The sequence below is a fragment of the Callithrix jacchus genome, chromosome 21 (assembly GCF_049354715.1).
Source record: "Callithrix jacchus isolate 240 chromosome 21, calJac240_pri, whole genome shotgun sequence".
NCBI lineage: Eukaryota > Metazoa > Chordata > Mammalia > Primates > Cebidae > Callithrix > Callithrix jacchus.
In genome coordinates, this window is record NC_133522.1 from 40,455,185 (window position 1) to 40,478,425 (window position 23,241).

The following is a 23,241-nucleotide window of genomic DNA, read 5'->3' on the forward strand; positions in this document are numbered from 1 at the left end:
AGACCCTCTCCTTAACCAAACTATCAAGCCCCTCTGAGTCCTCTTCTTGGCCCTATACAAACTGCAGACTCTTGGCACAAATGATTTCGCCCACCTTCGCACACTAAGAGACTCAAACACTAGCATAGGTTCTAAGGGCTGAAAGCTAAACTGTCTGCCTGAGAAAAGTGAATGCTGCCTGAAGAATTTACTATCTGTTCCAACCAAAACCTGGTGACTGGCAGACAGTCCCCTGATCCCTCTCTTAAAGCAGTTACTTTAGAAAGTCTGCAATTATAAATCCTTTCTCTCCCACTTTGACATGTAAATCTTCTACCATTCAGAACGGTATTGTCTCTTTGAAATGCAAACATTCGAAGTCTCCTTGCTGAGTGGATGCCTTGCTCTAACTTACTGCCCCCTCATTATAGACAGAAGTTTGTTTCTTTCTCGATAAGAGCCAATTAACAAACCCAGATCACACTGACCAACCCCTTCCTGTTTTTTATGCATTTCCACTTCCTTCACTCTGCTCAAGCCCCGTTCCCACTCAGTTACCTTTGCACAAAGGGTAATTGGGCTGGGCCACTTTCCTCGGGCAAGAGCTAATGATTTCAGTTAATCCTTGCTGGTATAACTAGTGACTGGTTTTGTTTACCTCTGAGACAGGTAAACAAACACATGGAGAGCAAAATCAAATTTTTTTCTGGCTGGGTGCAGTGGCTCATGCCTGTGATCCCAGCATTTTGGGAGGCCAAGATGGGAGGATCACCTGAGGTCAGGAGTTGGAGATCAGCCTGGCCTACATGATGAAACCCCATATCTGGGCGCCCGAAATCCCAGCTACTTGGGAGGCTGAGGCAGGTGAATTACTTGAACCCAGGAGGTGGAGGTTGCAGTGAACCGAGATTGCACCACTGCACTTCAGCCTGGGCAACAGAGTGAGGTTCCATCTCAAAAAAAAAAAAAAAAAAAAAAAAAAAATTGAGGTTTTTCCTAATTAAGTACATTTCATCACTGAAACTAGGGTGATAACATAGAGGGTTATCAGCCAACTTCACTTTGGGGGAATGGGAGAAATGATGACTCTTTCCAAGCACGCTGGGTGAATAGTGGTTGAGGACATTTGCCAAGATTGCCCATCTAGGATCCACTCCCACCAAACCTGGGCTTTTCACTTTCAACCTACCAGCTGAAAATGCCAGGTCATTTTTCTACCCCATTTGCTTTTAGAGTTCCTTCTGCCTGTTTTAGTGGCTCTATGTGACCTGAATACCACTTATTTCTTAAAGCATAGCTCAGATGCTATTTTAAAAGGAGCCCAGGATATTGGCTGATCTGATAGAATCTAGACCCAGATTACCCAGGGTCAAGTCCCAGTTCTGGTGCTTGCTGCCTTTAAAGCCACAGAAAAATTACTTTAATCTCTCTGCGTCTCAATTTCCTCATTTGTGAAATGGTTACCATTATAGCACGTCCCTTACAGCCTTGATATGAGACTTAGGCAAGAGCCACTAAGTGCTTAGAACAAACCTGTCTCTGTTACTTTCTCCAGGAACACTTCCCTTAACAGAACCAACCCCTCCACCCCCCAGTTCTTGCCTCTGCACCCTCTATCATTCTAACATAACCACAGAGTCTTGATGGGATTTGGAGTTACACTGCCTTGGTTCCAATCTCAATTCCGCCACTGCCATTCGCGCGTTTTCTATTGCCAGCCAACTTACTCTCCCCTGTCCCCAGTTTCCTCATCCTTAGAGGGTGAGCAGAGCAAATGATGGTAACTCCATGCACATTCCTCTCGTCATCCTTGTGTTGGGTGCCCAGTTTGTGCCCTCCCATGGCGCTAGCACTGAGTGGGCTCAAACTGCACGCGTCTACGAAGCATCTGGTTGAATCGAAGAAATCTGGGAACTAGCACCAGGGCACCATACCGTTACCCCGAAGGAAAATGCATGCGTGGTGTCAGAGATCTGGAAACTTCTTAAGGGGACCCACGTGTCCTCGGCTGCAGACAGCAGCGAGAAGACACCCAGGGAATGCGAGACCGGGGAGGGTCGGAGGGGTCCCGTGACAACTCAATCCCGCTCTGGTGAGTTCAGAGCGAGAACACGCCCCCAGGCCTGTGCTGCCCGGTCCACTCCCCAGCTCCTCCCCGTTGGGGCCTAAGTGAACATCAGCCTTCCGCTACTCCGCCCAGGCTGCTCGCCTGGGCCCACTGCGCCTGCGCACGGAGCGGCGCGCCCTAGGACGGCTGCCCGCGCCCACGGCGCCTTCGCACGGAGTAGTGCACCCCTCCCCCCAGGTCGTCTGCACCGGCCCACTACGCCTGCGTACGGAGTGGTGCGTTTCGGGAAGTGTAGTTTAGTTTTTCCCGTGGAAGTCTTGGTTTGTGTGCGGCGGGGAGCTGGAGGCTCCGCCGCCAGGAGCAGTAAGTGTGTGACGTCGGGGTAGGAGGGAGCGACTCGACCTCAGTATCTCTTTGGGGTGCTGCGATCTCGCGGCCGGCCCTGCGCTATAGTTTTCTCTCCTAGACAAACGTCTGCCGGCCCCCTGCCATGCTGGGGCGGGGATCTGGAGGATGAAGGCCACCAGGCCGCATCCGCTGGGCGCCCCTGCTGGATCCCGCCGTCAGGCGCCGCCAAACCCGCAGAGCTGCGTGTTCCGGCTGGCACACGGCCCGGGCGGGGTCCACGATTGGTTCAAGCCTAAGGGTGTTGGTCCCCGGAGGGTCTAGGGGGACGATCGAATGTTCTGGAAGGGCGGGGGAAGCGGTGACAGCCCTTGGCCCTCATTCTTAGGTCTGAGGGGGGGCAGGTGGGGAGAGGACCCTGGACTGGCCCCCGGGTTACCCAGGAGGAGCTGAGGCCAGAGAGGTTCAGCGACTCGCCCAGGGTTGCACAGGGAACACAGACACCGACGTTGCTCTCCAGGGCCTGGGCTTCCAGCAGGAAGAGAGGCAGAAACCTGTCTTGGCTCCTCGGCAGATCCCTGGGTAGCTGAGATCGGGCGGGGCTGGGTTCTTGAAGGTCAAGGCCCCCGTGTAGAGGGGCAAGTGATGCCCGAGGTTCACCTGGCAGCCCCCTCCCTGGACCTCCTTCTGTGTATGATTGGGTGAAGGTTTTGTGAAAAGGGTAGAGACTGGGAATGAGAACAGCTTCAGAAAGTTCAGACAAAGGGCGCAGCATGGAAGGATATAGCGGGTGGTAGACTGATCCTCGAATTTGTTAGGGGTGCCGAGAAGAAAAGGTATCAATAGTTTGTGGACAACACATTATCCATATTGCTTTAGTTGGCCTAACCAAAATAAGCGAATAGCTTTTTTGTTTCTAGCAGAAGCCTGACAACGGAAGACAGGATATTTTTGCAGTGAAGGAAATAGAAATATTTGGAGTTGTAGCTAAGCCGCTTGTTACTTTTGAGTTTTAAGCTGAGATCGTGGATAGTTCCAAGGAAAGTTAAAAATTTCCTGCACTTCGTGGACTCTATTCCCCTCGAAAAGTCCCCATCTTGTTGGCTTTTGCAGTTCAGCCCTCAGATACCAGCTGCCTCTTGTTTCTAATATTGCATCAGGTGTACATATGGCAGCAAAGCACATAGCTTACTGATACTTTTAGCTTTTTTGTTCTCATTTGCTGAAGGCTGAAGGGTGCTATGGAAATGGCTGGCTTGGGTGTGCAATTGAAGGGAGGTGGGGAGAATTGGTTACTCGGAGGCAGTTGGTGGGAATGAGCAGGGCAGGTCAGGGTGGTTCACTCTCTTGCCTGCCACCCCCAACAGCCCTTCTGTTACTGTTGCAGATTGACTCTAAATGTTTCTTTCCTAAAGAGTTGAATGTTACCACTCTAGGTATGAAGTTGAGGCAGCTGCCAGTATATTTTGGCATCAGGTCCTGTGATATGAGCCAGGATGGTGAATTGTGAATTCCAGAGTTGCAGAATTGTTCTTTAGATTTAGTTTTTTCCTTTTTTTTTTGAGATGGAGTTTCAGTGTATCATCCAGGCTGGAGTGCAGTGGCGTGATCTTGGCTCACTGCAACCTCCGCCTCCTGGGTTTAAGGGCTTCTCCTACCTCAGCCTCCCGAGTAGCAGGGACTACAGGTGCATGCCACCACACCCGGCTAATTTTTTGTACTTTTAGTAGAAACAGGGTTTCACCATGTTAGCCAGGATGATCTCTATCTCCTGACCTCGTGATCCACCCACCTCTTTCTCCCAAAGTGCTGGGATCACAGGTGTGAGCCACCGCTCCCAGCCTAGATTCTGAATTTTTTAAATGACAACACTTAGCTTCAGAGGGTTAATGACTTACTCCATATGCCACACCATGGGTGCCACCAAGAGGTTCAGGTCTCCAGTTCTCCTGGTCCTCAGGTTGCTGTTCTTTATTCCACGCCCTGCTGTCTTGGAATGACTGCATTTTGCACTGGATGCCACTGGTCTATATCCTTCAGCTTGGCATGTTCGGTAGTGGATGGAGTGAGATTTAACATAACAAGAACAGCTGACATTTAATGCTTTCTCTGTGCTGGCTATGGTGCTTTGTGTTTACAGTCTAATCTGCAAGAGAATTTACAGATGGGCAAGTTGAGGCTGAGAGAGGCCAAGTGACTTGTCTGAGGTCACATTGCTACTGAACACAGCACAGGCTTTCTAGAGGGCCAGACCACGGGATATTCTTTTTCATTCATTTCCTCCTGCAAGATTGGTGGACCTGTTTCTCATTCTTGACTTTGGGAATCAATATTCTACATACATCAATTCAATGGATATGCAGTTTTGCCTCAGAAAATTTTGAAGGAACAGCCAGACTCATCTACTGTATTTGTATACAACTCAATTAAAGCGGGACTTGTAAAAATAACATTTATAAGACCTTTAACATTTTAATATACACACAGCCAATCACTAAGATTATTAGAGATTCTCGAAGTGGGAATTGTAGCAACAGGTTGTAACATGTTAGGAGCATATTTCTTTAGTGCAGGTCAGAATCTGCTTCTCCTTAAAGATAAGTGGGCCATTTATACATAGAGGTAATGAGCAAATTCAGCCACCATCATTAAAACAGATCTACCATTTAAATTCCTATCACTAGCTTATCTGACTTTGAAAAAGTCATGGGGAAAACTTGGCTACGTTGTGCCAACTGCTAGCTTGTTTTCAAGATATTATAATCTTGAATAGATGGGGAATGAACTTTTTATACTTAGATATCTTTGTAATTGAAAAAACTTTTTTTTTTTTGAGATGGAGTTTTATTCTTGTTGCCCAGGCTAGAGTGCAATGGCACAATCTCGGCTCATCGCAACCTCCGCCTCCTGGATTCAAGTGATTCTCCTGCCTCAGCCTCTCGAGTAGCTGGGCTTACAGGCATGCGCCACCATGCCCGGCTAATTTTGTATTTTTAGAAGAAGTGGGTTTCTCCATGTTGGTCAGGCTGGTCTCAAACTCCCAGCCTCAGGTGATCTGCCTGCCTCAGCCTCCCGAAGTGCTGGGATTACCAGCGTGAACCACCAAGCCTGGCTGAAAGTTTTTTAAAAATCGTCTTGCCTGAGGTTCATTGTATCCCCATTCTAAAGGCCTTTGAAATTTTCAGCCACTTTTCTTAATTATAACTGTAAGTGCATTTCAAGAGAAATGTTTCCCTGACTTCTGAATGCAAAGCTCACTGCCTGCGTCAGGATAGTGCCGAGGTTAAAGCCCCAGAGCCAGACTGGATGGGTTTGAATCCCAGGCCTACCTGTGAGACCTTGGATGTGTTCCTACATTTCGTTTTCTCTTCTGTAAAGTGGAGACAGTCAGCTGTGTCATGGGGTAGTTGTGAGGGCTACATGCCTTAACTCATTTAAGCACTGCAGCCACTTTTCTTGTCTCATACAAAAAAGTTAAGCTATGATTATTGTGCTATAAAGCATTGAATTTCAGAAAGAGTAGGGACACTAAGCACCACGTCTTTGACACGTTTCTTCATTTACAGATAGGACTGAAGCCCCAGAGGGAAGTCACTTACCAGAGATGTAGGAGGCTCTTGGGGTACGTGGCATATTCTGAGAGTAGTGACCGCCAAGGCCCTGGAGTGAGTCCTGTGCTGGGGCTGCCCCTGCCTTCTCACTTCCTTCCTGCCTTCTGCTATGTCTCCCTCAAGCTGTAGAGAGAATTCCGCATGTGAATTGCATCTGACAGTTTTTCTGCCCTGTCCTTTATTCCCTTGCCTCCAGATAATCCTTGAAAAAACCAAGATGAGCTTAATTAACACTCAGAGGACTTGACAAAGACAGTCCCCAAACAGCCTCTGTTTAGGTCTGGAGCAGGTAGAGGGACAGATTTTAGACGTGGCCTCTTAGGTCCACAGATGAATGGGATGGGAGCACGTGGCCCCTCGGGAGCGGTGCTGGGGGCTACAGAGAACTGCTGAGGAGAGCTTTCGGCTCATTGAGGACCAGTCCTGTCTGGGCTTTCGCCCAGCTTGTCCACTTCCCAGCAGTCTCTCAATCGCCTTATCAGGACACAGCCCACCTCTCTGTGAAGCTCACTTTCTGTTCACATGCCCTCACTCCATCAAAGAGACATCTTTCTAAGGTGGTCTGCCCTAGGAACTCCAAATTGACCTGTTTCTTTCTTCCTGCCCAGGTCAGACCTTCCGGCTCCCTGGACTTGACCTTCCAGCCGCCTCTCATGTACTTGTCTGGTGGGGGTTTGTGTTATTAATCAGGAGTGAATTTACAGTTGCTCTACCATGAACTGGAAGGTGAGTATAGTTTCAGGCACACACACCCCTGCCAGGTGCACACACCCATGTCAGAAACACACCTGCATCAGGAACATACACTGCTGCTGGGCGCACATACTCATGTCAGACACACATGCCCGTCAGACACACACATCCAGGTGCACATACCCCTGTTGGGCACACACGCCCTGGGCGCAGTACCTATGTCAGACATACTTGCTCCTGTCAGGTGCACACACCACTGTTGGGCACACACCTCTTTCAGGTGCACACCTGTCAGGTATAGGTGTGACAGATTCTTTTCTCAGTCAGTGTAGTGTTAGCATAAATATATATGGCTTGGGGTTTTCCCCTCCTCCTGATGGCGAAAATTCAGAATAACAGTTCTATACAAGTAGATTGATTAAAAAGAAAAAGGTGAAAGCCTAATATTTATGTTTCATTTTAAGTTAAACATAAATGTACATTTACTCACTGGACTTGAGGAAGAAGGCCAGACCTTTTCCTCTTGTGTGCATTCACTAACTTCAAATCTGCCTCACTGTTCTTACAAAAATTAGACCTTTAAAGCTTTACCTGCAATTTTGCATTTTGCTTTCTTTTTTTATACATTTTTTTTTGTGGAGATAGGCTTCCATTATGTTGCCCAGGTTGCTCTTGAACTCCTGGGCTCAAGCAGTCCTCCTGCCTGAGCCTCCCAAAGTGTTGGGATTGCAGGAGTGAGCCACTGTGTTCAGCCTGTTTTGGTTTCTTTAGAGTAGGTGCAGTGGACTGAATGTTTGTGTTTCCCCCGGTTCATATGTTGAAACCCTAGTGCCCAGTGTGGAGTTGGAGCCTGTAAGAGGTTATCAGGTGAGGAAGCTGGAGCCCTTATACAAAGGACTCCAGAGAGCTCTCTTACCCTCTTTCTCCCATGTTGGGGGCACAACAGGAAGTCAGCTGTCTGCCACCTGGAAGAGGGCCCCACTAGAAGCCACCTGGACTGCACCCTGATCCCCAGGCTTTCAGCCTTCCAAACTGGGACAAATATCTTTTTAATAAGTCACCCAGTCTGTGGCCCTTTGTTGGAGCCTGAATTGACTCAGACAGTGGATTAAGATCTTAGGAAGCTCTGCACACAGCATCTTTCCAGAGTTTCATGCTCTGCCCGAATCTTCTACAGTTGTCTTAACAACAGCATTTTTTTTTTCCAGCTCAAACTTGAGTCTTTCAAAGTATTCAACTTGGTTTTCATATAAACTTTGTTTTACACAGTCATATTTCACAAGTGTAATGTTTTAGTAAGTTATCGAACATAATGTCAAGTACAACTTAAATTGTTTGGTGAATAAACACACCTGACCCTTGTGGATCATTAGATTTGACTGGTGGGAGCAGAAGTTCAAGGGCAGCCAGAGAGTAGGTCAGCAGTCAGGTTTCACAGAGAGAAAGGAGAATGTCATTTTAAGTCCCTGAAGTCGGTAAGGTGTGGTGGAGGTTGGTAAAGAGAGCAGCCACTAAAATATACCTTTATTGTAGTCACTTAGCAAAGTCTAAAATCAAGCAAAAATTATACATTGTCTCACCATCTAGAGATGGCTACTATTAGCAATCTTGGTATAGTAACAATCTAGGTATAGTAACAATCTTGGTATAGTATCCTTTTCTGTATATGTGTGTGGTGTGTTTTCATACATAGGATCTTATTATATGTGTTTTTTCAATTATTATAAGCATTTTCTTCAAAACATCCAGTAGTGTTCTATTGCAAGGAGAAACTGGAAAGGTCTGGAAGCAGGACCAGGGAGTCAGGAAAGTAGCTTTCCCATCTTCCCCAGCTCTTTGGGGCAGGGGGCTTGGCAGGCCCTGCAGGAGGGCTGAGACCTCAGGACCTGGCATAAGTTAAAGATGCAGAATGAGTGTTCTATGACGGGTTGGAAGATATAGGAGAGTTTGTTTAGCATGGCTTGAGGATCAGAGCTCACAGTGGAAAGGTTGGGAGGGAAAGAAGAGGCAGTGAGAGGATGGAGAGCGGAAAGCAGTGTGGGGTGAGGTTTAGGGGAGCCATTCACCCACTGCAGTGGCTGAGTCAGTAGAGGTGAGAGGCAGTAACTGGTATTAAGGGCCAAGGTTCAAGGCATTAAACCTAATGCTTCCTGGTGGTGTTTCTCACTCTAGGACTAGTTAAGGCAAGGATTTTAGGCCCCACGCCCAGAGCTTCTGATTGGGTAGATCTGGCTGGGGCTGAGAATTTGCACTTTTCTCAAGTTCCAGCAGTGCCGATGCACACCGGTCACCAATGCACACCGGTCGAAGGCAACATGTGGAGACTCTTCTTCTTAAATTGTGGAGTGGCACCAACCCACTTGACCCTTGGGCCAGTCTTGCTTGTGACAGTTTTTTCTGCCGTCAGGAACAAAATCTGCCCAAACCTTCCCAGCCTTAGCACCATGGCTTCCATGGAGCAGCTTTGCGTTTAAACACAGCCCCTTCCAATGTAGCGTTAGAAAGCAATGGCCCCAGGCTGGGCACTGTGGTTCATGCCTGTAATCCCAGCACTTTGGGAGGCCGAGATGAGCAGATCACTTTGAGCTCAGGAGTTTGAGACCATCCTGGACAACGTGGCGAAATCCCGTCTCTACAAAAAAAAAAACACAAAGATTAGCTGGGCATAGAGATGCGCACCTGTAGTGCATCTGGGGAGCTGAGGCTGGAGAATTGCTCGAGCCTGGGAAGTGGAGGTTGCAGTGAGCCTAGATTGTAGCACTGCAGTCTGGGCTACAGAGTGAGACCCTGTCTAAAAAGGAAAGGAAAGGAAAGGGGAAAGGAAGGAAGGAAGAAAGGAGGGAGGGAGGGAGGGAGGGAGGAAGGAAGGAAGGAAGGAAGGAAGGAAGGAAGGAAGGAAGGACCCTGATAGCAGAGAGCTGCAGAAAGTTGAAGGATTCTTTGAAGGATTGTGTACCCCCAGAGCATCTGGAGGCCTTCCCCCTCTGGCTCAATGGGCCGTGGCCGGCAGCGACAGTCAGCACTGCCTGTGCATTAGTAACAAATGTGGCCTCATGATTCAAAAACTTCCTTATTCCCACTTTACAGGTGTTGGGGTTTTATTTTTAAAAATTAATGTAGATCTAGGCCAGGCATGGGGGCCCATGCCTACAGTCCCAGAACTTTGGGAGGCTGAGGTGGAAAGATCACATAAACCCAGGAGTTCAACACCAGCCTGGGCAACATAGTGGGACCCCCATCTCTATAAAAAATAAGAAAAAATGAGCTGGGCATGCTCTCACGTGCCTGCAGTCCCATCTACTCAGGAGGCTGAGGGGGAGGATTGCTTGAGCCTGGGAGCTGTGATCATGCCACTGTACTCCAGGCTGGTTGGAGTCTCAAAAAGAAGTTAATATAGATCTAGTCTACCCTGGTAGCATTCATTTTCCTCACTGAAGGTCTGCATGTTTCAAGAAATATAAGGGGCTTATATTAAAAGGAAATTAGAGGAAGTGGTTTCACACCACTGAAGGTTAGTGCCTAGGAGAGGGGCAGGAAAGGGGTCCCGAGGCCCTTCGCATTAGCCTATTAATGTTCTTGACCTCTGCTGCCCTTGTTCTGCCTCCTTCTCAGTCCAAACCTCGGCCTCTTGCTGTGCCTTTTTGCTGTCTGTAAAAGAAAGTGGGCACCGAAGCCTCCTACCTGCGTCCGTTGGCTGATGCATCTCCATTTTCGTGGGTTTTCTAACTTCTGGATGAGAGTGTACACCCCGCAATTGCTAAAGCTAGGTTTCCTATTTGGATTGTAGGGAGCTGTGGGCAGTAATGTGGCCTTTGTTATATTAATAGTAGAACCCCATTAGTTTATGCGGAGAGACTGAGAAAGCTGGAAGAGAGTAGCTTTTCCCAGTGTGATTCAGTGCGTCAGATAGCCTGGGAACTCCTAGCAGAAAAAAAAGAAGTTTCTACAGCACCATTCTTAGCATAGCTGGTTTGTATGCATGGAGTCAAACCTTCACCACTAAAATGTGAACCTTCAAGAAAACAGAGGATCTCAAGGTTTATTGAAGGGAGGGGCTTAGCTTAGGGAGAGAAGAGCCTGGTAACCACGTCAGTATTTGAAGCCGCTTGTGTTTACCAGGGTAAAAAGTTGAAAAGTCCCACTTTCTGAACGTTTTCAGTCTTTTATACTGATGCCAGCATGATCTTTCTGAAGTAGATGTGACGTGTTTATTCTTTACTGTCAAAATGAGTTCGTGGTTGAAAACTATTAGCTGATTACTGAGTGTTCTTGTGTTCTTACTGTTTTAGTAAAATTAAAACGATTTAAGTATTTGCATCCCTGCCCCCTCCCATGGTTTTCATTCCATTTCTGTTATATCACGTTATATCCTTCTGCAGATCCATACATAACCAGTAAGATGATTTCAGAGGGAGCGAGTCCAGTTGCCTCTGGAAGTTTCAGTAGCCAAGCCGTAGTGTATTTGCATAACATAATTGTGAAGTGGATGAGTGTGAGGAATGAATCATACATAGTAGGACAGCGTGATGCTACAGAGTTGGGCTTTGGAGCTGGGTCGGGCCCTGCCTCGCTGACTGCTGCTTCCCCGCCTCTGCATTTTCTCAGCTCTGCTGCAGTCGGGGCGATCCATCTGCTCACGGAGGTAGCTAAGGACAAGAGGGAAAGAGCCACGTAAGGCACTTTGCATGCTGTGAGTTCCAAGTCCACAGTAGCTGATGGCTACAGTTCTAAGTGTGAAATCCACATCTAGTTCTGAGTCATAAAGAGTTTTGATACAATCGTAGGAACATGTATCTACATATATTGTGATTTCCTGAATTTCAGCATATTGAAAATCAGGCATCGGTGGAAGGGAAGGGAGACTGGCCCTGGGGTTAGAATGTCCTTCCAACTAGCTCCTCATGAGGGAGCTGTGGGACCTCTCAGCCTCCTGGAGCTCTACTTTCCTTGCTCATGTAACTAGGGGGTCAACTAGGTCACCCTGAAAGTTCTTTTCAGCCCCTCGGTTCTGTGAGCATCTCATGCACACCAACTAGGTTCAGATCAACTTCAGTTAGACTATTAGAGGGAGGTGTGCATGTACCCCCATAGCAGAATCTCATTTTATTGGTATTACATAGAGTAAGTGATTGGCAGAAATATGAGGATTTCACTGGGTGTGGTGGCGCATGCCTGTAGTCCCAGCTACACAGGAGGATTTATCTGGGTTTTTGTTGCTGTTGTTGTTTTAAGATACGGGATCCTATCAGGTAAGATGCTACCTGGTTCTCTAAAATAATGATTGCTCAACCGAAGCATACCTTTTCACTATTTGGGAAGGAATTTTTAATCACCTCAAAAGCACATAATTATCATTCAGGTCATACTAACCATGTGTATGGAACTGGTATTTGCTTTGAGGTACTGCTGCAATATGTAGAATTTCACAAAAAAACTTACTAGTGCAAATAGTGAATAATTCAAATTCATAGTTTTTCCCTAGGTTTTATTTTAGTAAATGGGTTTGCAAGAGCAGTTGATAAGTAGCTATGTTTTAATGTTTTCAGTTCTGCTGTGTTTTATTTTACCATCAAGTGCCAGTGCTAATGAGTCTCTAGAAACAAGAGAAAATCCAGAGTATGAAAGCTGCAGTTTCCAGAAGCAAGGTCTGATTCACCTTGACTTTGCAGATGAAGGGGCAGGAGCTCAGAAAGGCCCATGGCCTGACCCAGGTGGCACAGTCAGTTGGTGGCAAAGTAGAGCTGTCACCCAGGTCTCTGGGCTCCAGCTTCTTTCACTGATCTGGCTGCTGCCTCAGAAGCAAGGGTCTGGGTGATCGGCAGGTTGCATGGTTTGAGCTGAGAGAGACCAGAGTCACCATGCCGGTAGTTGACTGGTGGTCCCCTCCATGAAGCCAGTCGCAAGCAAGCCACAAAGAGCAGAGCTGTAACTTGAACGCCGGTCCCGTGGGGATGCAGACCTTTTCTGCTTGGTCTCCAGTGTAGCCCCCGCTCCTAGCCTCGTGCCTGTTGCGGAATAGGTACTAAGTAAATATTTGTTGACTGAAGGAACATAAAAGAAACCTCCCACATCAGTGATGGAACATAGCATGACTCCTTTCTTCTTCAAGGTTCTTGAACACGTGCCCCTGCTGCTGTATATCTTGGCAGCAAAAACGTTAATTCTCTGCATGGCATTTGCTGGAGTGAAAATATACCAAAGAAAAAGATTGGAAGCAAAACAGCAAAAACTGGAGGCTGAAAGGAGGAAGCAATCAGAGAAAAAAGAGAACTGAAGGTGAGTTACCGGAACCTGCAAACGGGAGCCGGCCAGTGGGGCGGCCAACGAATGAGAGAGCTCTGAGGCCTCCCTGTCCGTCGGGTCGGAAGGGCTATGTGGGGCACGTGGCCTCACCTGTTCTCTAGAAGGGCCAGGTGTGCAGATCCTGGGCCTGGAATCTGAATGCTGCTGAGCCGAGGCTCACGGAGGATTAGTTCATCCTTCTCGAAACCTGCAGTGCAGTGGTTCTTCACAGGTATTGGGTTAAGAATTGAGGAATTAGTGACACTCTGGACCTACTTCCCAGAGAAGCATATACTAAAACCATCTGCATTTGTGTGGGGAGAAGTTTGCAGATGTGAGAAGTCACAGGTCATTTGAAATTCTAAGATTAAGAAACCCTGTAATCTTTAAGATAAAGTCTGACTCCTTGGGATGACAAATCCCTTCCCAGTCTGGTCCCAATCCAGACTTCACTTGCCGCTTCTGCCCACTCACTGCAGGCCATTCCTCGGCCACCATGGCACATTCATCGCTGTCACCCAGAGCCTGTCACCTGTCACAATGCACACTGGTGGGCTCAGAACATACTTGGGAAGTTACAATACATCAAGGCACCAGAACGTTACAGATCTAACACCTGATAGTTCACAGCTGCCTTGATTCTGGTGCGTTGGTGTGGTTTCTTCAATTTGCACGTTGTTTTGTACTTTAAAAATTGGAGGATTCAGCCAGTGTGGTGGCTCATGCCTGTAATCCCAGTGCTTTGGGAGGCAGAGGTGGGAGGATTGCTTGAGCCGAGGAGTTTAAGGCCAGCCTGGTCAACATAGGGAGACTCTGTCTCTACAAAACCTAAAAAACAACCACCAAAAAAACGCTTAGTCACACACTTATTGGGTGGGGTAACACATGCCTGTAGTCCCAGCTACTCAGGAGACTGAGGTGGAGGATTGCTTGAGCCCAGGAATTCAAGGCAGCAGTGAGCCATGATCACACCATTGCACTCCAGCCTGGGTGACAGAGCAATACCCTGTCTAAAAAAAAAAGGATTAAGTATGTGGCAGTGGTGGGGGTTCTAGGTTAGTGCTTCCCAGACCCGGCTAATGATTAGAATTGCCCAGGTGTTTGTTAAAATGAAGATTCCCAGGCTTCAACCCAGAGAGATTCCATAATGTCTCTGGTTAGGTTTCGGTATCTGGGTTTTTTTGTTTTTATGATGTGGGATCCTACTCTGTCATCTAGGCTGGAGTGGTGCAGTGGCATAATCTTGGCTAACTGCAGTCTCAGCCTCCGGGGCTCAAGCAATCCTCCCACCTCAGCCTCCCAAGTAGCTAGGACTACAGGAGCATACGACCATACCTGGCTAGGTTTTTAAAAAACTTTTTGGTAGAGAAGGGGTGTTGCTGTGTTGCCTAGGCTGGTCTTATACTCCTGGGCTCAAGCAATACTTTCACCTCAGCCTCCCAAATTGCTGAGGTTACAGGTGTGAGCCACTGTGCCCAGCCTCTGTTCTTTTTTTTTTTTTTGAGATGGAGTTTCACTCTTGTTACCCAGGCTGGAATGCAATGGCACGATCTCGGCTCACCGCAACCTCTGCCTCCTGAGTTCAAGCAATTCTCCTACCTCAGCCTCCCGAGTAGCTGGGACTACAGGCGTGTGCCACCATGCCCAACTAATTTTTGTGTTTTTAGTAGAGACGGGGTTTTACCTTGTTGACCAGGATGGTCTCGATCTCTTGACCTCGTGATCCACCCGCCTCGGCCTCCCAAAGTGCTGGGATTATAGGCGTGAGCCACCACGCCCGGCCCACCTCTGTTCTTTTGAAAACCAGTTAGGTAATCCTTAGGTTGTCTTCTCAGCAACAGATCATCGTAGGAACCACTGGGCTCAGTGACCCCCCAAACCCAGCCCACTCTGAGATTCCATGCTTCTGTCAGTAGGAATTCCTTTGCAGTGCCGTCAGACTCGTTGAGGTTAAAGGCCTACTGATGAGGAATAGTAACAACACCTACTGGGTGGTTCTTCTGTGCTGGGGACTTGGCCAAGCAGTTCATGCACAAGTGTGTTATTCAGCCCTGATGACTCTGTGAGGCATGTTCAGATGGAAAGAATGGCTCACTCTGTACGTGGTGAAGAACAGAAGCAGAAACGGATCCCAGGTCAAATGCATTCAATCATCAGGCCCAAGCCCAGCTGCACTGCCTTCCTGAATACAGGCAAGTGAGCTTGGAGGGACACTTCACTCTCAGTTACTCACCCTTTCCAGCGTCTGCCCACCGCTTGCTGGTCCTCAGTGAGCTGTAGGCTTTTGCTAGTTAGGAATTAATTTCCTTTTTTTTTTTTTTTAAAAAAAGGTTGTTTTATTGGCACATTCAGGAGTAGGCATTAGGATGGGGAGGAGAGACATTAAAAAGGGTGAGGGAAGGCAGTTTAAATTAAAACATTGCTGATTGAATTTATATTCCTGACAGTCCTCATGTTGTGTGTTAAACCGATTAAAGGAAGAAAAGATGAGATGGAAGATAATGAAGGTTTTTTCCCTCCCAAAACATCACCAGAGACCTGCAGTTAGGTCATGGCTGGATGGCTCAGAACCGACTCGGGGTGTGGGTCTTCCTCTCTAGGCTGGGAGCTTCTTAAAGACTAGAGCCTTGCTTCAAACAAAGGGGTTTTTCAGGCCAGGCGAGGTGGCTCAGGCCTGTAATCCCAGCACTTTGGGAGGCTGAGGTGGATGGATCACTTGAGGTCAGGAGTTTGAGACCAGCCTAGCCAACATGGTGAAACCCCATCTCTACTAAAAATACAAAAATTAACTGGGTGTGGTGACATGTCTCGGTAATCCCAGTGATACTTAGGAGGCCAAGGCACGAGAATTGCTTGAACCTGGGAAGCAGAGGTTACAGTGAGCCAAGATTGTGTACTGCACTCTAGCCTGGGTAACAGAGTGAGACTTTATCTTAAAACAAAACAAAAAACGGGGCGGTTTCAGATGGAAGGGAAATGTGATGTTAAAAATATATTCATTAATAAATAGACTTGAGTGATAGCCTTGCGTGATGTCCATTTGTTTAGTCTGATTGTCTGAGCATAGGTGTTTAAAACATTAGGTTTACCCTTATGAAACATTTCCCACTCATCCCTTTGGTTTTCTCTTCTAGATTCTGCAGTGTAAATGTCAGCTTGAGTGGATTCCGGCTGAGAAGAAAGAGAAGAGAGACTTAACTATTGGAAAATGTGTCAGAGGATAAACTCCCAACCCAGACTTTTAACTCAAAATAGTGTGAATTTGTATATGCCTTTAAAAGAACCAATATTAGCCAGGCATGGTGGCTCACGCCTGTAATCCCAGCACTTTGGGAGGCTTAGGTGGGTAGATCACTTGAGGTCAGGAGTTCAAGACCAGCCTGGCCGACATGGTGAAACTCCGTCTCTACTAAAAATACAAAAGTTAGCCAGGTATAGTGGCACACGTCTGTAATCCCAGCTACTCTGGAGGCTGAGGCAGGAGAATTGCTTGAACCCAGGAGATGGAAGTTGCATTGAGCTGAGATCGTGCCACTGCACTCCAGCCTGGCAACAGAGCAAGACTCCATCTCAAAAAAAAAATAAATTAAATTAAAAAAATAAATTAAATAACCAGTATTTTGTTTACTAAAATATCTTTTTTAAAAAAGGTGTCATGGCTTTTAAAATAAATCAAAATTTATCTCTCTCTGTCTCCCATATGGCACCCTCCACTCTATGTTGTAAAGAAGGGGGTTTTGTAGACTCACACCTCCTCTACCATCTCAAGCTGGGGGGTGCCACATGAGAGGCTTCCACAGAGGACGAGGTGGTGCAGAAGCATTTGCTGTGGGGGTGGGGCCCCCAGCACTGGGTGCCTGGGCCAGCTACGACCCCACCCCAGGCCCCCTCATAGGCTGTCCTCCTGGACCCTCATTTCTCCTCTTTCCTTCTTACAGGTGCCACGCCCCTGGGAGAGTGTTTTCACTGTGAGGGTGGAGGGAGGCTGTGTATGTCTAGGAGGGCTGGCTCCTGTGCTACCCACGAGGGTCCTCGCAGCGGGGAATTGTGGGAGCCCCACGGTGTGCTTTGTGCTCTCCTCATCTGTTTGCTTCTTGGGATTTGCTGATGAGATGAAGGATGAGGCATCCATAGGAGCTGCTGGAACCAAGGGCAAGGAGGATGGGAAGAGGTTTTACCCAGCACCTAACACACACAGATCTCTGTGACAAGAGCTCATGCTCTCCCGCTTTTCACAAGACCCCAGAGTGGATGGGGAATGAGGCGACAGCAGCCAGCACCGGAAGCAGGGTGCAGTGTTTGATCTTGTTGCTGACGGCTGCATGGGAAGCTTGCAGGAGTGTGTGTTACTAAATGTCTACCCGTCCTGGCCCAGCTTGGTAGCAGGTTGCATTTTCCATGTGGGGAGTCGGGAGTTCCATCTTAAATTGCACCGTGCTTGCTGGATGCTCTTCATCACAATTTAGGAAGCAGGAGAGAATTTACAAAGTTCTGCGGACAGACAGACCCTGGTCCCACAAGCTGCGGAGCTCACCATAGTCAAAGCGGACTTTCCCGTAAGCCCAGACCTAAGCCTCTCTGAAGGAGGCCACTCCAGCCTTTGCCAGGAGCTCTGTCGACTTTATTCTGCCTAATCCTGCTGTGGCCTGGGGTCCTGTTGGAACATGAATGGAAGACCAGAGCAGAGGTGGAATGCCGTTGGCTTTCTGCCACCTACCCCCCACGCGTCCATGACATGCTCAAATGGGGCCTAGAACTGACCCTGGGCCGTGGCCTACCATCCTGCCTGTGTCAGGGCCGCTCTGCAGCCTGGCAGGCCACGCCGCCCACCCTGGCCCGTGTTCCTGCCCCAGGGGCCTGGCCTCTCTGCTTACTGCCCATCCCGTGGGTGTCGGGCATCCCCTGCTCCTGCCTGGCCTGGTATCAGACCTACAACCTCGGCACTGTTTCCTCATTTCCTCCCTCATGCCCATCCACCTGTGCGCCTCCCTAAGTCCAAGGAGGGTGGGGGAATCTGCTGGCCAGGAGACACTCAGGTGCTAAATATAGTGCTTTTCTAGGCTTTGGGGTTTAAAGCTACACTTTGGAATTTGCGGAAGATCTGGCCACCTTGGAAAATTTGGCAGAAGATGACCTAAGGATGGAACTCAACCACTGATCATCCCCGTCATGTCCCTGGCTTTTCTGGTTTTTCTTTTTGGTTTTATTTTTTTAGAGATGAGATCTTGCTGTGTCCCCCAGAATGGAGTGCAGTGGTACAATCATAGCTCACTGCGGCCTTGGACTCCTGGGCTCAAGTGATCTTCCCACCTCAGCCTCCGGAGTAGCTGAGACTAGGCCGTGCTAATTTTTTTATTTTTAGTAGGGACAAGGGTCATGCTATACTGCCCAGGCCAGGTGTAGGGTTTTTGTGAAGAGCATTTGGGAGCTTTACTTTTGCTTTGTTACTTTTCCAAACCACTAGGGGGAGATGATTAATCACGAATTAAAGGGATTTGTTTCTTTTTTTTTTTTTTTTTTTCCAGTTAAGAAAGAATTTAATTGAAGTAAGGCAGGCCACCCGGGGGATGGAGTTATTATTCAAATCAGTCTCTCTGAAGACTCAGAGGTTAGGGGTTTTCAAGGTGGAGTTCTTGTTATAATTCCACTCTTTCTCCCTTCTCCCTCTCTCTTTTTGAGAAAGGGTCTCACTCTGTCACCCAGGCTGGAGTGCAGTGGTGCGATCAGAGTCCACTGTAGCCTCAAACCTTTAGGCTCCAGCCATCCTCCCGCCTCAGCCTTCTGAGTGCCTACAGCCGCTACACCTGGCTTAGTTGTTTTTTTTTTTTTTTTGAGACGGAGTTTCGCTCTTGTTAGCCAGGCTGGAGTGCAATGGTGCAATCTCGGCTCACCGCTACCTCCGCCTCCTGGGTTCAGGCAATTCTCCTGCCTCAGCCTCCCGAGTAGCTGGGATTCCAGGCACGCTCCACGACGCCCAGCTAATTTTTTGTATTTTTAGTAGAGACAGGGTTTCACCATGTTGACCAGGATGGTCTCGATCTCTTGACCTCGTGATCCACCCGCCTCGGCCTCCCAAAGTGCTGGGATTACAGGTTTGAGCCACCGCGCCCGGCCGGCTTAGTTGTTTTAAGCCACCAAACCTGTGGTAAGTAACCCGGTGAAACAACTCCTATTGCGTAGTATATTTGTGAGGTCTTTTCCCCTTAGGATTTCATGTACATTTTAGGATTTAAGTTCTTTGAGAGCAAACCATGGTACTCAGACCTCCTTATTCACTTCAATGTGCTGTCATCGTGCAGGCCCACGCGTAGGGCCTGAGTTTTGGGAGATGAGTGCTTTTCCCTACATCCCGTTTATTCCACGCCTCCCGGGGTCCTGGAATAGTTGACACCACCAGCTGCACAGGCCGAACTCACACCACGGGGATGTGGGAACTACTGTTACCTGCCGCAAACTAATACAGCACTGTTGGCTGTCAGGTGAGGCCTGGAACAGTGGGAACTTGGTAGTTCTGAGTGGTTGGCTGTTCGAGGTGTGATTCATCTCCTGGAGAAATGCTCCCAGGGTTTCCTTTGTAACCAGGACAAAGTGCCATAGAAGTTAATCATTTAGTTGCTGAAAAGCATTGAACACCCACTTGGGTCTGGCAAAGTCTTTCTGAATAATACAGGGAGGTTCAGGAGGGAAAGAAGCCAAGCCAAGGATGGGGGGCACTTTCTGTACTTGGCTGTCAGAAACCTGGACTCACAATTTTATTGAGCCCGTTAGGGGTTGAGTAGAAAGTTTTTCTTTCTTTCTTTCTCTCTCTCTCTTTCCTTTCTTTCTTTCTTCTTTCTTTCTTTTCTTTCTTTCTTTCTTCTTTTTTTTTTTTTGACAGGGTCTGACTGTGGCACCTAGGTTGAAGTGCGGTGGTGCCATCTCTGCTCACTGCAACCTCCGCCTCCCAGGGCTCAAGCGATTCTCCCATCTCAGTCTCCCAAGCAGCTGGGACCATAGGCGTGTGCCACCGTGCCCAGCGAATTTTGGTATTTTTTGTAGAGACAAGGTTTTGCCATATTACTGGCCTCGAACTTCTGAGCTCAAGCAATCCTCCCACCTTGGCTTCCCAAATTGCTAGGATTACAGGTGTAAGCCATTGTGCCCAGCTCAGAAATTTTTATAACTTGTTTTTATTTCAAAGAGCTTATGTTTTTAGAGCCCCCCCTTTTTTAGATTCATTCAGAATTGAGTGAATTGAGAGGGTGTCCCACCACCCACCATGCTATCAACATCCCATATACATTTTTAAGTCTTTTTTTATTTTAGAGGCAGGGTTTCGCCTTGTCACCCAAGCTGGAGTGCAGTGTACAACCATAGCTCACTGTGGCCTCAAAACTCCTGGCTCAAGTCATCCTCCTCCCTCAGCCTCCCAAGTAGCTGGGACTATAGATGCATGCCACCCAGCCCAGCTATTTTTAAGTGTTTTTGTAGAGACATGGTCTTGCTATGTTGCCCAGGCTGGTCTTGAACTTGTGACCTCAAGCAGTCCTCCTGCCTCAGCCTCCCAAAGTGCTGGGATTACAGATATGAGCTGTTGTGCTCAGCCATAAGGTATTCTTACACATTTTAGAATGATTACTTCTATTGTAAAATTACTGTCCGAATATATATATCCAAGAGTGAATTTTATGATAGATTTAAGAGGGGTCAAGCCTTTTTTCTATAAAAGTGAAAAAGACAACCACAAACCCTTACAACTGACATCAGCAGCAGCCCCAAACCTAAAGAGGGGGGTGTTGTCCCAGCTTCAAGTGGCTCAGCTACAGGGTCTTGAGATGGAACTCCACGGCGGCATCTAAGGACCTGCTGGGATTCCTGGAGTTGGCCAGGAGATTGGCTGGATAAGTGGTCTCTACAGACCACCCTGCGTGCCACCCCATGCCCACATAGCCCACTTGAACCCACCACTGCATAACTTTGCAGGTCCTAATTGGGACCACCTACTCTGCTTGGAGGGTCTGGATGGAGTTTTACCTCTACGGATGCCTCTCGCTCATCCTCCATCACCTTGCTGACAAGGCAGGACAATTGGGAGGAGGGAGTCTTGCTTGGCAGACCTAAAGGCAGGGTTTCACTTTGTCACCCAGGCTGGAGTGCAGTGGACAATCATAGCTCACCGTGGTCTCAAACTCCTGACTTAAATCATCCTCCTCCCTCAGCCTCCCAGGTAGCTAGGACTATAGATGCATGCCACCCGGTCCATCAGCAGTGTCTCGCCCATGGCAAGCTGGATCTCTGTGGATTACTTTGGTGGGCAGAAACCGGTTGGCACCCTATTTAATTTGGACTTTTTGGGGGATAACTGCACACTGGTTCTCTTTTCTTCTCAGACCTGAATTTTGACCACACAACCTTTCAGCCTGCTCACCCCTGCTCACCCCCATCCTCCTTTGGGCTGGGTTGGCCCCGATCCACCCCCTGACAGAGCCCTCAAAGTAGCCTTTACAAGATAAAGGTCGAGACCCCAACTTACCAACAAATTTTAATGAAACTTCTAGAAAAAGTGCTTTGCCAACATCCTTAGGAACCGCTCAGTTCTTGCAGCTGAGGGCGCTGTTGAAGTCTCTTTGGCTGCAGTGGGGTGGAATCCGACATGCAGCAGCCTCACTGCTTGTTGGAGGAATCGCCCTTAAGAACATTTCCCAAGATAGTGGTTTTCCCATCTCCGTACTCTGCTAGTTAATGTTCTCCACTTGCTTGGGTTTATCCTTTCAATCCCTTCGGCAATTAAACTGCTGAAAAGTATATATTGGTAAGAACAGACATCGTCAATGGACTGCAGACAAAACTCTTTTCTGTTACTGAGGATAAACCATTTCAGACAAGACCAGGCTGAATCTAAAGGGTTCAGGTAATTGCAGGGGGAAGGCAGAGAGAGTAGTTCATGGCCACAGGACTTGGCCACCTCTGGGCAACACACAGTGTTTGCTAAGCTGCTGACTGCAGGGATATAGACCTGGCCCTCAGCCTCTCTGTCTTCCTTTGGCCTCCACTCCTCCCGCTGCCTTCTTTCTTTGACCACGATAATACACTTTCCATAGGCCTTCCTCACCACGTCGCAGAACTCGGAGAAGAGGCTGACTTCTTGTTTGACGTGAAGCTCATCTCTTAGGAACATCCGATATCGCCAAGGCACCCATCCCTGACTACCCCCAGCGTGCACAATACACCAACTTGGGGTTTGCATGTAATATCCATCACTGACATCTTCCCCAGTCACGAGACTTTCTGGGATACTGGTTTCCCCAAAATATACGGTCTTAAATCCATCATATTGCAGTGTTCTCAGGGTTTTCAGATACTGGAGGCATTGCTTCCTCTTAATGCCATCAAGTTGACTTCTGTTAATGATGTTTCTGAAAAGAGGGTTTGCAAAGCGAAGCATGGTGGCTTCTCAAGTGGTTTTTTCTTGAGACAGAGTTTCACTCTTGTTACCCAGGCTGGAGTGCAATGGTGCGATCTCAGCTCACCGCAACCTCCGCCTCCTGGGTTCAGGCAATTCTCCTGCCTCAGCCCCTCGAGTAGCTGGGATTACAGGCACGCGCCACCATGCCTAGCTATTTTTTTTTTTTTTTATATTTTTAGTAGAGACAGGGTTTCACCATGTTGACCAGGATGGTCTCGATCTCTTGACCTCGTGATCCACCCGCCTCGGCCTCCCAAAGTGCTGGGATTACAGTCTTGAGCCACCACACCCAGCCTCAAGTGTTTTTAAAAGCTTACATGTCTGCATCTGGGGGATGATGACCTCATAAAGGGCTTTCTTACAGCTGTGCCAGTCCCACAGATACACTTCAGGTTTCAAAGCATCATGAACAACTCCCTGCTGACCCATAAAATGTGGGAATCGCTGATGCTACCCACAAAAGTGCTCCTTCGGCATCACTTCTGCAAAGGTCTGAGACAGAGGTTTGCAATCTTTTAGTAGCAGTGAGTCTACTGGTTTGGCTTAAGGTGGAGAGAAACGTTTACATTCGTGTATCCACGTCAAAAATAGTTCCTGAGCACCCACTACACACCAGGCATTGTGCCTGGCTCCAGGGGTATAGTCATGACACACCCAGGCAGTCCTGGACTTACATGTTGTGTGTCTGTGTATGCACAGAACTTCTGCCAACTGCCTTCCCACTGGTGCAACCAACAGTGATTCTTACGGGTGGCAGAGGAAGGGATGGCAAATAGCAAAAGAAAGTCAGTCTGCACACCTGCCTTCCACTGGAGCTT

At 48.1% G+C, this 23,241-nt stretch overlaps 2 protein-coding genes and 1 pseudogene across 7 annotated transcripts; 2 read left to right on the plus strand and 1 right to left on the minus strand.

Annotated features, from left to right (window-relative positions):
- Nucleotides 1-2,214: 2,214 nt before the first annotated feature.
- SMIM11 (small integral membrane protein 11) lies at nucleotides 2,215-16,596 on the plus strand. Of its 6 annotated transcripts, none has more exons than XR_013530673.1 (5): nucleotides 2,356-2,410; nucleotides 6,612-6,729; nucleotides 12,806-12,972; nucleotides 14,814-15,170; nucleotides 16,113-16,596. XR_013530673.1 is itself a non-coding variant. In XM_035282943.3 (5 exons), the coding sequence occupies exons 3-4, from the start codon at nucleotides 6,718-6,720 to the stop codon at nucleotides 12,968-12,970; spliced, it is 177 nt and encodes a 58-aa protein (XP_035138834.1). In that variant the 5' UTR covers nucleotides 2,356-2,410; nucleotides 5,959-6,014; nucleotides 6,612-6,717; the 3' UTR covers nucleotides 12,971-12,972; nucleotides 16,113-16,596. The 6 variants fall into 6 exon arrangements, 4 of the variants coding, with proteins under 4 accessions (XP_035138835.1, XP_035138834.1, XP_002761449.1 ...); XR_013530672.1 differs by having other exon boundaries at nucleotides 15,028-15,170; XM_035282943.3 differs by lacking the exon at nucleotides 14,814-15,170 and adding an exon at nucleotides 5,959-6,014.
- Nucleotides 6,612-22,720, minus strand: C21H21orf140 (chromosome 21 C21orf140 homolog). Its single transcript, XM_017967220.4, has 2 exons — nucleotides 21,491-22,720; nucleotides 6,612-11,342 (listed from the first exon to the last, which is right to left on the minus strand). The coding sequence occupies exon 1, from the start codon at nucleotides 22,400-22,402 to the stop codon at nucleotides 21,647-21,649; it is 756 nt and encodes a 251-aa protein (XP_017822709.1). The 5' UTR covers nucleotides 22,403-22,720; the 3' UTR covers nucleotides 6,612-11,342; nucleotides 21,491-21,646.
- Nucleotides 20,935-21,498, plus strand: LOC144580686 (small integral membrane protein 11B-like; annotated as a pseudogene).
- Nucleotides 22,721-23,241: the final 521 nt, after the last annotated feature.